At 49.1% G+C, this 11,873-nt stretch overlaps 6 protein-coding genes across 6 annotated transcripts; 1 reads left to right on the top strand and 5 right to left on the bottom strand.

The window, feature by feature from the left end:
• ABOM_005269 (ABC1 domain protein) lies at positions 1–1,228 on the bottom strand (the record flags this gene model as incomplete). Its single annotated transcript, XM_022532398.1, has 2 exons — positions 1–374; positions 429–1,228. Coding segments are annotated over 2 exons (1,174 nt in total), but the record flags the coding sequence as incomplete, so codon positions are not given.
• A 300-nt stretch (positions 1,229–1,528) lies between these two features.
• ABOM_005268 (uncharacterized protein) lies at positions 1,529–2,134 on the bottom strand (the record flags this gene model as incomplete). Its single annotated transcript, XM_022532397.1, has 1 exon — positions 1,529–2,134. The coding sequence occupies one exon, from the start codon at positions 2,132–2,134 to the stop codon at positions 1,529–1,531; it is 606 nt and encodes a 201-aa protein (XP_022389660.1).
• A 970-nt stretch (positions 2,135–3,104) lies between these two features.
• ABOM_005267 (RNA-binding protein) lies at positions 3,105–4,209 on the top strand (the record flags this gene model as incomplete). Its single annotated transcript, XM_022532396.1, has 3 exons — positions 3,105–3,672; positions 3,731–3,959; positions 4,020–4,209. The coding sequence occupies 3 exons, from the start codon at positions 3,105–3,107 to the stop codon at positions 4,207–4,209; spliced, it is 987 nt and encodes a 328-aa protein (XP_022389665.1).
• A 630-nt stretch (positions 4,210–4,839) lies between these two features.
• Positions 4,840–5,791, bottom strand: racA (putative Rho GTPase Rac; the record flags this gene model as incomplete). The annotated part of the gene is made up of 6 exons (XM_022532395.1): positions 4,840–4,900; positions 4,962–5,194; positions 5,276–5,456; positions 5,519–5,577; positions 5,652–5,684; positions 5,759–5,791. 6 exons carry the CDS (start codon positions 5,789–5,791, stop codon positions 4,840–4,842), a joined length of 600 nt encoding a protein of 199 aa, XP_022389664.1.
• A 1,931-nt stretch (positions 5,792–7,722) lies between these two features.
• Positions 7,723–8,230, bottom strand: ABOM_005265 (putative quinol monooxygenase; the record flags this gene model as incomplete). Its single annotated transcript, XM_022532394.1, has 3 exons — positions 7,723–7,879; positions 7,934–8,046; positions 8,168–8,230. 3 exons carry the CDS (start codon positions 8,228–8,230, stop codon positions 7,723–7,725), a joined length of 333 nt encoding a protein of 110 aa, XP_022389663.1.
• Positions 8,231–8,564: 334 nt separating this feature from the next.
• ABOM_005264 (transcription factor domain-containing protein) lies at positions 8,565–10,529 on the bottom strand (the record flags this gene model as incomplete). Its single annotated transcript, XM_022532393.1, has 5 exons — positions 8,565–8,773; positions 8,824–9,330; positions 9,388–9,653; positions 9,709–10,146; positions 10,201–10,529. The coding sequence occupies 5 exons, from the start codon at positions 10,527–10,529 to the stop codon at positions 8,565–8,567; spliced, it is 1,749 nt and encodes a 582-aa protein (XP_022389662.1).
• Positions 10,530–11,873: the final 1,344 nt, after the last annotated feature.

The raw sequence follows: 11,873 nt of genomic DNA, 5'->3' as shown, positions 1-11,873 counted from the left end.
TTGCGTTCGGGTTGTGGGAGACCTTGGTGGATGTGCTGTCGGACTGTGGGGAGTCCATTGGGGTTCCATGGCATCCTGGGCTACCCTGACGCCAACCGCCGCGCCAGGACCGTGTGATAGCGTCCTTGTCCCAGAGGCGGACGCCCTCGATCCATTCCGCGGTCATGACCCGCTTGGAGCTCAGTTCACGATAGACCTTGGGAATGTAGACGCGATTTCGGAGGCGTGACTCGCCTGCAACGAGTCTCGCCATGTGCTCCGAGTTATCAGCTTCATTCTCGAAGTCCGTCTCCAGAAATAGGCGCTCGCTGACATAGGGGACCAAAGAGTAAAACGGGATATCGAACACACGGCTGTAGACCCAGCTCACGACCCTATCGTTTGTCAGTAGGCAGCCAAAGCCAGCTCAGAAGGGAGAGTAAGTTTACTTAAACGCCCATAAATCCCATTGAATCTGCTGCGCAATTTCCCGCTTCTGGATCTTCACCGCAACCTCCCTTCCATCGGCCAAGCGAGCCCAATGAACCTGCGCTACACTGGCGCTGGCTCTGGCCTTGCGCTCCATGACACCTTTAGTGGGATCGCCTGTGAATGATACGCCAAAGACTTCCTCCGGAGACTTGCCGAAATCCTCACGGATGACCTTCTCCACCTGCTTCCAATCGTTCTGCGGGGCATCGTCGAACATGCGCGAGAACATTTTCTGGAACTCGGGCGGCAGAATGGCCGACTGCATCGCGACTGCTTGACCGATCTTCAGGTAGAGACCGCCATTATACCGCAGCAAATCTGACAGTCTCTCGGCGTTGCGCGTGTGTAAATGATTGATGGACTTGGCGAGGAGAGGATTTGGTCGGAAATTGATCTTATAGTCCAGAGCCACAATTAGACCGAGGGTGAAGGTCCGGGCTGTTCTCGTCAGGGAGGATGCGTAGAACTGGGTATCAATCGCATAGACCACGCCGGTGGCTAGCGACAGGTAGACAAGGCGTCGGAGCCATTTGCGGGACCGATCATAGGTCTTCGCGGGGGCGGGCTTCCCTAGCTCGCTCGGGGACGGCGGGACGAAAGGCTGGTAGGTACCGGGGTGTACCAATCGAGCGAACTGAGGAGAAATGAAGTGTGGAAGAGAACGAGGACGTAGATGCGATCGGGGGATAGAGTAGGTGGTCGTGTGCGCGGTTGGAGTGGACCGCAGTGTGCGGGCGACCGACGTCATTGACGCCATTCGGAGGTGTCGAAGGAGAGGAGATATTGATCAGGCCAGGGTTATCATGATGCGGTTCATGTAACAGACCAGCGAATAAGAAAGAAGATTAGACGGTTACTGGATAAGAAGAAGTAAGGAATGACGAGGGAAACAGAGGAAGGGTATAAGAGTTGAAAGGAAAGATGCTGACAAGTCCAGGCCCTAATCTCCGATCCTTAATCCCGTGATATCAAGCATGTACTGTGTAGTAGTTAACTACTAGTACTTACTAACTACTAAATATACATCGTCCTCTATATACATACATTTATTCGTAGGCTATAATTCCTCATGTACTTTCCCATGGTCGAGCTCCGGCACTCCATCTCCCAAGGTCTGGCACACACTGGCATACTCCCTCATATTATTCGGGATAATCTCCTCCCACAACCGGTCGGTCTTCAGATACTCATACTGCTCCCGACAAACCTCCTCGCTGACCATAGGCAGCAATGTCGGCAAATTCATTATCGCCGCCCGGACGAAATTCTTCTTGAAACAATTTCCGAAGCCCGCCAGCGTCTCCGAGTCCGAACAAAGATCGCCGCCGTGCAGCATCGGACCACAACGACGCTTGATAATGTCCGCCGCGTCGTCGCCCAGTTTGATCATCGCCTCTTCATGTCGCGGCGCATCCAAGCGTTTCGTGATGCTGCGCACGGCGGGGACGAAGGAGTTGTTTCTCGTCCAGAGGTCCCAATGCGGAACTGTCGGCCGACAACCTTGGTCGCAGATGTGCTCTTGGAATTTAGCAAAGAGATCGCCTGGACGAGCGGCCAGCGCCGTGACGACTTTCAAGCAGGAGGTGTTGATCCCGGCTGAAGCGCAATCAATGTTGAGGAAAAGTAGAAAAGAAAGAACGAAGCGGCCTACGAAGAGGCGCATGGCGATTCTATTGAGGAAGTCCCAGATGTGCTCGCAAGTTGCTGAAGTGGATGTTCCGGAGTGCGATCGAGACGTTGCTAAATATTGGGAGGAACGAAAAGGTCCTCGACCCATTTTATGGGGATGATCGACGCTTTCCCCGCATCCATCCATCAATTTATGTCTCTCGGCATCAGAGATGCAAAGCGACAGATTTCACGTGGAAAATATATGGCCGACTCACAGGGTACTACTTACTCGTGTCTCTGAAACTAGTCCGGGTTTGAATTTGAGGGATAAACACGGGCGTCTTCCTTTTTGTACGCTCCCGATTTCCCCATCCTAGGACTATCTATATATAGGTCCAAGACAAGGGATCCTGAAGAGGATCAGCCATTGGTTGTCAGGGGAGTGAAGGATCTCAGGCTGTTGTCCGGTTGAAATTCAATGCATTATTCTGGTGGCGGCACCTTTCTTAACGTGCAAGGGCATCCCAAGAAAGATAGCACACAATACAGGTGCATCTGCACAACTACAAACAAGATGGATATCTTAGCAGAAGATGTTGTTAAGGCAAAACCTCATAGTTCACCACCAGTAGCTTGCTGAAACTGTACCGGATGTAGCATAGGGACAACTATCCAAAAGAAAAGGAAGTCCTCATTGAAGCTTGGATCCAACCATAGTATTGTTAGTCCTCTTGAGGCTATACTTCTACTTCGTTGAGTGCCTAAGGCATAGTATCAGGAACATGTGAAACAACCACTTCTCACACCGCCCAACATTCTCCGCCCGGCAAAAAAAGCAAATTTCCAAATTTGCCCAACTTTTGATACGGCTTTTTCCCCCTCGTCAATATTATCTTTACATTCTTTCGGGGTTTCCTTTCTTCTCCGGTCTTTCCATTGTTGGTATATCCAGGACTATATAATCGTATCTCACTTTTCAGTCTTCGACTTTCATTCCAATTCGCGGGACCATTACCAACAACATGGGCGACAAGAAGCGCAAGATCGTCGAAAACAACCCCGAGGAGGCCATTGAGCCCGAGGGAAAGAAGGCTAAGCGCGAGGAGAAGAAAGAGAAGAAGCGCAAGTCGAAGGACACTGTGGAAGATGTGAAGGTGGACAATACTGGTGCTGAGGAGCAGATCAAATCAGACAAGAAAGAGAAGAAAGAGAAGAAGGACAAGAAGGACAAGAAAGAGAAAAAGGAAAAGAAGGAGAAGAAGGAGAAGAAAGAAAAGAAAGGAAAGAAGGATGAGAGCGAGGAGGCTGCGCCGGAGGTAAACGGTGCCGAGGAAGAGAAGCAGGAAACCGCCGATGCGATGGAAGTGGATGAGAAGCCAACCGAGGAAAGCGAGGATAAGGTAGATAAGAAGGCCCAGGAGAAGAAAGAGCGGAAAGAGAAGGCGAAGCAGGAAAAGAAGGCCAGAAAGGAAAAGAAGAAGGCCGAGGCCCAAGAGCAGCAGCCGGAGTCCAACGAGCAGCAATCTCAAGCTGAACCTGCTGAGGATGACGCCCCGAAGCAGAAAGGTTCCCGGTTCATTTGCTTTGTCGGTGGGTTCGGCCAGTCCCTCCCCAAGAGTTTCCCGTCATCCCTAATGTGCTTGGCTAGGAAACCTGCCCTTCTCTGCCAACCATGAGTCCTTGTCCGCCCACTTCGAAAAGATTGCCCCAGTCTCAGTACGTGTTGCTACCCAGAAGGAGAAACCGACCAAGTGCCGTGGGTTCGGCTTCATTGAGTTCGATAATTACGATCGCATGAAGACCTGCCTCAAGTTGTATCACCACTCGATGTTCGATGATAAGAAGTACCCGCCCCGGAGGATCAATGTTGAATTGACGTGAGCATCCGTTCTGTATTAATTCCGGTCTACTGAACTTCTTAATGACCCTCTCTTTAGTGCTGGTGGTGGTGGCAACAACGAGAACCGCAAAGCTAAGATCGAAGCGAAGAACAAGAAGCTCTTCGAAGAGAGGCAGCGCAACGCCAAGTCCATCCAACAGGAGAGGGAAAGGAAAACCAAGGTTGAAGAAACTGGCGTTGATGAATTTGCGGGTGTGCACCCCAGCCGACTGAGTCGCATGGCATAGTTTCTTTCCTCCCCCGGGACTGCCGCCCTCAATTCCATGTGGGCTCGTGTTGCTCTGTCAAAAGTGTTTGTTCTTGTGTTTAATTTATAGAGATATCCTTTTCGTTCTCTTTCTTCCGGCGGATGCTAGGTGAAATGCGTAAGACAGGAATGAAAATGCAAAAAGAGAAAAAAAGAAGAAAAAGCAAGAAAGACTTCGAATGCATAATCGTCCATTTCCAAATGACTAACGTTCGCTAAGATGCATCCATCGCAATCACACCCGCAGCATGCATGGTCGTCACTACGTCCCTTTATGAGACACAACCACCAGAGACAAGTACCGAAAAAAAACAGGAGAGAAAAAGCAAGCCACGACCCCATCAAGCGACATTCATTGCATGATATTGTATGGCGTGTTACATCTTTATACTGTAATAAAGGAGAGGTAAAGAGATGACGGGCCAGATCATCTGGGCTCCCAAAACAACATCAAAATCGTAGCATCGAGCCAAGGATGGAAAAATGCAGCCAGTGAATAAGGAACAAGAGAATTGAAAGATATTGTCATCACAGGGGATAGATTCCCCAACAACCCAGACGCCGTATTAGTTCTTTATATTATAGTCGGAAGAAAATTATAAGAATCGATCTACAGAATCAAACATTTGCTCTTCTTCGGCTTCGTGGCGGGTCGTGGATTGAGAACAGCACTAGATCCGGGGCAAGTTAACCTCAGAACCCCGAGTCTTGTGTTGGTGTGGGCCGACCTACCGGATAGCTTCGTCGAAGACGCTCTTCAGATTACGCTGTGTCAGAGCCGAACATTCGAGATACTTGTGTGCACGGATTTCCTTAGCAACAGCGAGGGCTTGTTCGTATGAAACAGGTTCCATCTTGCGTTGACGAAGGGCGTCTGTCATCGCGGGGTCGTCTCTCAGATCGAGCTTCGTTCCAACCAGAATGATGGGGACATTGGGCGCGTGGTGTTCAATCTCCGGGAACCACTGCACAAAGGTTAGTTAGACTGGATGCAATCGACATCGGGGGGCGAGTTTCCACAAGGGTCGATTGGATGGAGTAAGCACCTTAGCTTTGACGTTGTCGAACGACGGAGGGCTGACGATGGAGAAGCAGATGAGAAAGACATCGGTTTGCGGATAGGACAACGGGCGAAGTCGGTCATAATCCTCCTGTCCAGCAGTATCCCAGAGTCCTAGGCTAATCGGTCGGCCATCTACCATCACACTAGCGGTGTAGTTGTCAAATCTGGGGTCCAGGTCAACCACGGGCTCGGCTCAATCGGATATAGGGAAGAGAGGGCCACGGACACGGTCGGTATATACTCCCCAGGGAAAGCGTTGGTTGTGTAGGTGATCAGGAGACATGTCTAATTGGGTCCCGGATTAGCCGATGGAGTGGACGAATGGACCGGAAATCACTAAAGAAAGAGTTGTGACTTACTTTTCCAACAGCACCGTCACCAGTGACTACACACTGTACATGGTCGTCTATTAGTCGCCGTGTGATCGATCGACAGATAAGCTACGGGAGTGCTGGCGAGTGCTGACCTTCAAAGATTGGGTAGCGGGACCGGTCGCCATTCTTTCAGAAGCTGCAATCTATGGAGGCAAAAGGGGAAATTGCAGCGACAAGAGATGCGCAGCGGGCGAACAGTCAAATGGACGACGGTCAGGGCGTTATAAGTAGGTGGGTTGTTGGCGGTGGAAAAGCAACGTGGACGGGTATCTGCAAATCGGACAAAGCGCAGAGGGAAGAATAGATCGATATTCAACACGGCGAATCACAAGACGCTATGGGATCGATGAAGAGGATAAAGATAATCAAATGAGGTAGGAAGAAAAATAGAGAAGGATGACGAAGTGACGGTGAAGCAAATGAAGTTGGAACCAGAACGACCACCAAATGCAGTAGACAGCGAATGGGAGTGCGGAGAGGGTTCAAGGAGAAGAAGAGGGAGAGGGAGAAACTGGAAGGGAAGAAGAGCGAGAGGGGGCAATCGAAAGACGAGAGGAGGGGGACAAGTTCGGGGCCAACGTAAAGGGGGAGAGAGCTTTTGCCTGGAGTCGACAGCTCACCTGAATTTTAAGGTATTCAAAGAGGGAAAATAAAAAATAAAAATAAAAAAAAATGGAAAAATGGCAAAATGAAAAAAATGAAAAATACAAAATAATAATGATAGTCATCCAGAATGAATTAATTAATTAATTAATCTATCAACTCCATCAATTCAAGCCTATCCAGCCAACTAGATTGCTTTCTCTGGGATTATGACGCGAATATCAGATTTTCCTTCCTCGGCTGGTTTGCGTGACGGGGGAGAGCCCCCAGACATCCCTAAATCAATAGCTTCCTACGAACTATAGACTAAACCAAGAAATATCACAAGGCAGGGAAAATTGAACACTGAATGGCTGGTGGTTAAGCGCCAATGAGATGGGAAAGTCCGAGGCGACTGCACGGTTGTTGCTTAAGGTCGAGTCGGCTGGGGGGGGGGGGGGGGTTGGAAGCACTAAACCAACTTTTAGTTTGTTAGCCTGGTTAGGTACCTACAAGATGGTACTTGGACGGTCTCTTGCTGTATCCTGACTGGCAATCGTTCTCTACCTCTCCATCTGCTTTCTCCTCGAATCACGCCTCATTCTGGTTGTCTCGCTGTGGCCCTTACTATAATTATAGCCAATTCCTGCACTTACTCGCCGGCATCCAAGGTACAGTCGTTGAGGAAGTTTGGTTCAGGGGCGGTACCACACGTCGTTCATGACGGACTTACATAACACTTACCATAGTAACTAACTTATAACCAGTAGCTAGGTACCTATTGTCTCTTATCATAGAAAACAAAATAGATACATATTGTCTGTCTGTATGTACTTAGGCACTATATATATGTACATCCAACATTAAAGCATTACCGTACCGTACCCTAATTCCTTCAGCCTCCGCCACTATCACAACAGAACACAAGATAACCCTACCGGGGCGTACGCATCCAAGGACTGATTCTGATGCCATAAAGAAAAGAACGAAAAAGAAGAAGAAAAAAAGAAAAAAAAGAAAAAAGAAAAAAAGAGAACGGAAAAGAAAAAGAAGCCAAACGGATGACAGCCACCACCATTGGCAGTGGGCTGCATTGACCGCCACCAAAAAAACGAAAGCTCCTCCCCAACCGGTATTTTTAGATCCCATCCATTGTTTGCGACTGGTTGGAGTCTCCGCATCTATGCCTCCATCCTGGTGTGATATCATGCAAGCCAAGTATGCATGGCCCTACAGGTGGCGCTCAATCAGATTATGATTTGGGTGATCCCTTGAGTCTATCGCATCCGTAAAAGAATAGTACGACTCTATCATCATTGCATTATAGTACTGCCTATCGACTGACGAGTCAGCCATCACGATACTACTGCGAATCAAAAGACAAGAGAAATACAACATGGTTGGAGAAACAAAGACAGAAAGACAGAATAGGGAACATTAATAGAAAAAGACATAAAAGAAAAAGTAAGAAGGGCTATGATTGAACACGAGTAACGCCAACCGAGGAAGGAAGAATCCCATGTCCAACCTTCACATCGTACGGCCGCTCCATCAGCCCGGCCGCTTTGCTGCCGAATTCTTGGAAGTATGGACTGAGCAGATGCAAGTGGAGCGCATCCTGGTTTCTGTACCTGTTCGTCCATGAGTCATCGGACCTCAGACTAGCCAACGAGGTTCAAACATACCTCTCCACGACCATTATCTCATTTCCCTCTTTTATAGAGAAGGCATAGTAAACTAATGTATCGGGTTCGGTGGCATGTACTTGGCGGGTGAGTTCCGAGATATGACGTGAAAGCTAGTGACATTATTTCTTGTCAGCTGTCAATTTCTTTGAAGAGAAAGTCGGATACACCATGTAAAGCAATACATATCATATGTTAGGCCGTAGTGGTGATGGGGAAGGGGACTTAACGTACTTCGTCATGCTTGCCGGGCTTAGGGTACATGATGGCCACCACATTCACCTCTTCAGAAGCCATTTTGCGATGGTCAGTTACGCGGATTGCCGATCTGATCGAGCATATGTAAGAGAGATGATCCGGACCAAGCAGGAAGCAAAAGGGATGTCATGGTTGACCGACAGGATATGCGCGGGGGGGGATTCGATTCATCCCTGCGCGATGACTAACAAACTTGGTATGTGGTTTATGAATGCGGTTGGATCCCCAACGGCTATCGCATGAATGTCTAGCTAAAAAAGTATGTACAATGAAACTGGTATTCACAATGAACTTTTCTTTTGATTTTCCCTCTTACGCGGAAACGTTATCGGGATCGAAGGAACCCGCCGCCCAGATGGTGGTACAAGTGCGTCTACATAACGGGAGGAGCAACAAACGAGTCCGGAATTCCGTCAAACACCCAGTTGAGGGAATCGAACACTTCCGAAAATCCGACCTCGCTGATAAATGCTCCTCCTTGGTCGAAGTTGGGCGCGTACATCAACCCCGGGTCCTCTAGCGAATCGTCTTGTCGAGAAACAGGGCCAGCCGTCGCCGACAGGTTCGGGTTGGCTAAAGACGCTGCACCAATAAGCTACAGGTACGAAGAATAAGGAAAAGAGGAGACATACCTTGAGCATCTTCGACGCTCTTGATCGGCCGGAATCGTTGCCGCCAACGCCAAACAGTATCATAGACATGGCTCATACTCATTCGGCAGCGCACCTTCAGCAGTAAAGCCTCCTCTCCGCTGGGATCGGAGCCCCCCGCATTCCACATCTGAGCTAAAATATCAGCCAGGCGCACCGGACGGTCGTGATCCATGACGCTAATTCGTCGAATGGCTGAAATGGCACCGTTGAACAGAAGCTTCCCGTGATCGAAGTCGATGTGGCGACTAAAGTCACTTTTCAACAGCTTCATCAGGGCAAACGCAGCAGATACGATCATTTGAAGAATATAATTAGTCGCATGGCCAATCAGCTCCCCAGGAGATGTTTCGAGATCTAATACTCGCCCAAGGAATGACGTGGTGGCAATGAAAAGTTTCGTTAAATCGTCACTTCGTGGGTTAGAACCTAAAAATACAAAGTACCGCAAATGCAGCTCAGCTGCTCGTAGATGGATCATGTTGATGTCTAACGGATACCACATTAGATCGCATTCGAGAATAAATGGATGCAGACGTGACGTACTAGAGATGTCTCGGCCAAGATCGACCTCCATGTCTCTCAGCTCATTTTCCAACAGCTGCACAATCAACAACTTCTCAGAGCTAATGAACTCCGCGGGTTCAGGTTTACTGCTGTACAATGACTTCGTCACTCGATCACAGAACTTCTCGATCCGCAATCGAGTTTGAAGGTCATGGGAAGGGTGATAATCCGCGTCTTGGAGAGACGCTGGCTCGAGCGCCCAGTCGTAGATAGTGCCAGGCGGTTGCCCGTAACCAGTAGCAACACTAGTAACAGTGAGAATGAATACTACATGTGTCAATGTAGAACGGGATTACTTACTTCTGAGCTACAATATTACATATAGCCCATGTTTGTATTCGATCTTTTACAGCCTCCCCTTGGACTTCCATCCGGAAAGTTGTGAACTCCTCCGGTTGCACCGGCCGATGCAATCCCAGTTGCATGGCAATCTGCATCATCAGTCCGCTAAGCATAAAGGTTGCGTCGGTTCTTTGACTTGTCGTGGGGAGCGGCCACGTGCAGAGAAGACAAAGAGCTTTCACCACACGATAGTCCTGCGGAATTCCGGTAATAGTTGACCACAGGAGTCGACTAAAGGGGCCCGAGAGTGCAGTGAGAAGACCAGGCTCTGATGGAGCCCTTCGACTTGCGACGCAGATAATCGTCCATGCCTGCAGGGGGCAACGACGAAGATACTCTTCGGGAGGCTTTTGGGGGTTCAAAAGCGGTAGGAAGGGATGATAATATTTGAAGTACCTGGCCTATTGTTAGGGTTGACAGGGGCCTGAATTCAAAGAGGGAACTGATTACTGTTCAAATAACCGTGCGACTCTTGGTCGGGGCAGTGAGACATCTTCCAATCTCCACATATTGTCCTCCTGGGACATAATGGAGGCGCCCCTCTGGATGGTTAAGGGAGTCGCCAAGGGCTGTGCTTCCAGCGGAGCAGATAGCGTTCGTGTTCTGTTCGAAACGGCCGAATCAGGGCCACAGAACACCTCTTCTGAACATGGGGATAGCTCGTCGCTAACTGTTGCTTCCACGCCATGAGGTTCAGCAGAAGTAGCCAGTCGTCGACGTAGCTCTGCGATCTCCTTTTCCATCTCTGCATTACGCCTGTTTGAAGCACAGTCAGCCATGTAGGATTCGCTTGACTTTGGACCCTATGGTTAAGTTTCACCTTCTTTTCGAGATGCGCTTGAAGCTAGGTTCGACCTTGCATTCTATTTGAAGTCGCCGACAGCGTGAGCAGGCTGCGGCGGGCGTCTGTACAATATCACACCGCAACTACGGTGTGCGAATTCCCATCTTTAGCCAGTGGTTTGTGACGGAGATAGAATAAGAAATGACAGTGTAGGCCAGAACTAGGTGCGATACGCTTATTCTATCTTGAGGTAGATGGGCTAGAGGAGTGAAGTGGTGGATGGAGGCTTACCTTTTGCTGCTTACACTCGTTACAGGCCTTTCTACTACCACCCCGGCGCTTCCCCGTGATTGGGGGAATCTTCTCCATTTCGCAAGGTTCGGAACTCCTGGCTGATAGATCGAAACTTGTGACGGGCCGGGGCATTCTGGGGTTGTTCCGAAGGTCGCTGGGAGTGCCCGAAGGCGTTAAGAGACTCGCATGTGTAGGCAGTCCATGCGGTGCCATGACACCCCGGAACTCCAGGTCCATCAGTATAAATCAGACGTCGCCCGCCGGTATGGAACCGCGGGGCCCGTTAACACATGCAAAACGAAGAGGGAAACGGTCAAGGAACCAGAGGTTATGTTCCGGAAATCGGAACAAAAGTTCAGGTGTTGAAGTGTCGCGAAACTCGGCGGTTGCTAGTAGGCTGACTCATCAATCATGCCTGAGGCATAAGTACGGAGGAAGTACGCCGGTAGGTCTGCGTGCACCTGATTTACGCGGTCTCCAGTTCGTCTCTTCATACTGATCATACAAGTACTAGTATTATATATACCGTATTTAGTATGGTGCCCATTACATATTGCCATCATCCATCCATGCTATGATACATAGAATCATGCCGAAACGGACATCAGAACTATACATCACTTGAGCAATCAGCTCTCCAGATGGTCAACCTTCTACATATATGGATATAGATCGATGCCGGTGATTGAATTTACTCTTAGCCAAGAATTAAATAAGCGCATCATTACTATGAGTACTGCGTACAGAGAACTACTACTAGTAGTAGTACTTGTCGTCTGCTGAGTATCCATCGTAAGTCACGGGACTAGACAGAACAGTGAAGCCTAATGACGTCGGCGTCACTGCCACACCAGCTAAAAGCTGCGCCACTAAGCCGAGAAGCGTAAGGTGTTCTTGGTGGAGGGATCTTTGGTACCTGAACCGCCATTTACCTAAATTAGGTATTACATTCTGCCTCCAACCCCACCGCCCAACCATTACTCCGGATGCTTCCAACTGCTCTAACCAACACTTAAGTTATCCGTTGATACTACTAGTGTCATTA

Source organism: Aspergillus bombycis (genome assembly GCF_001792695.1).
Source record: "Aspergillus bombycis strain NRRL26010 chromosome Unknown contig00036, whole genome shotgun sequence".
In the NCBI taxonomy this organism is placed as follows: domain Eukaryota; kingdom Fungi; phylum Ascomycota; class Eurotiomycetes; order Eurotiales; family Aspergillaceae; genus Aspergillus; species Aspergillus bombycis.
Note: the sequence above shows the minus strand (reverse complement) of the source record. Positions and strands in the feature narration are given on the sequence as shown.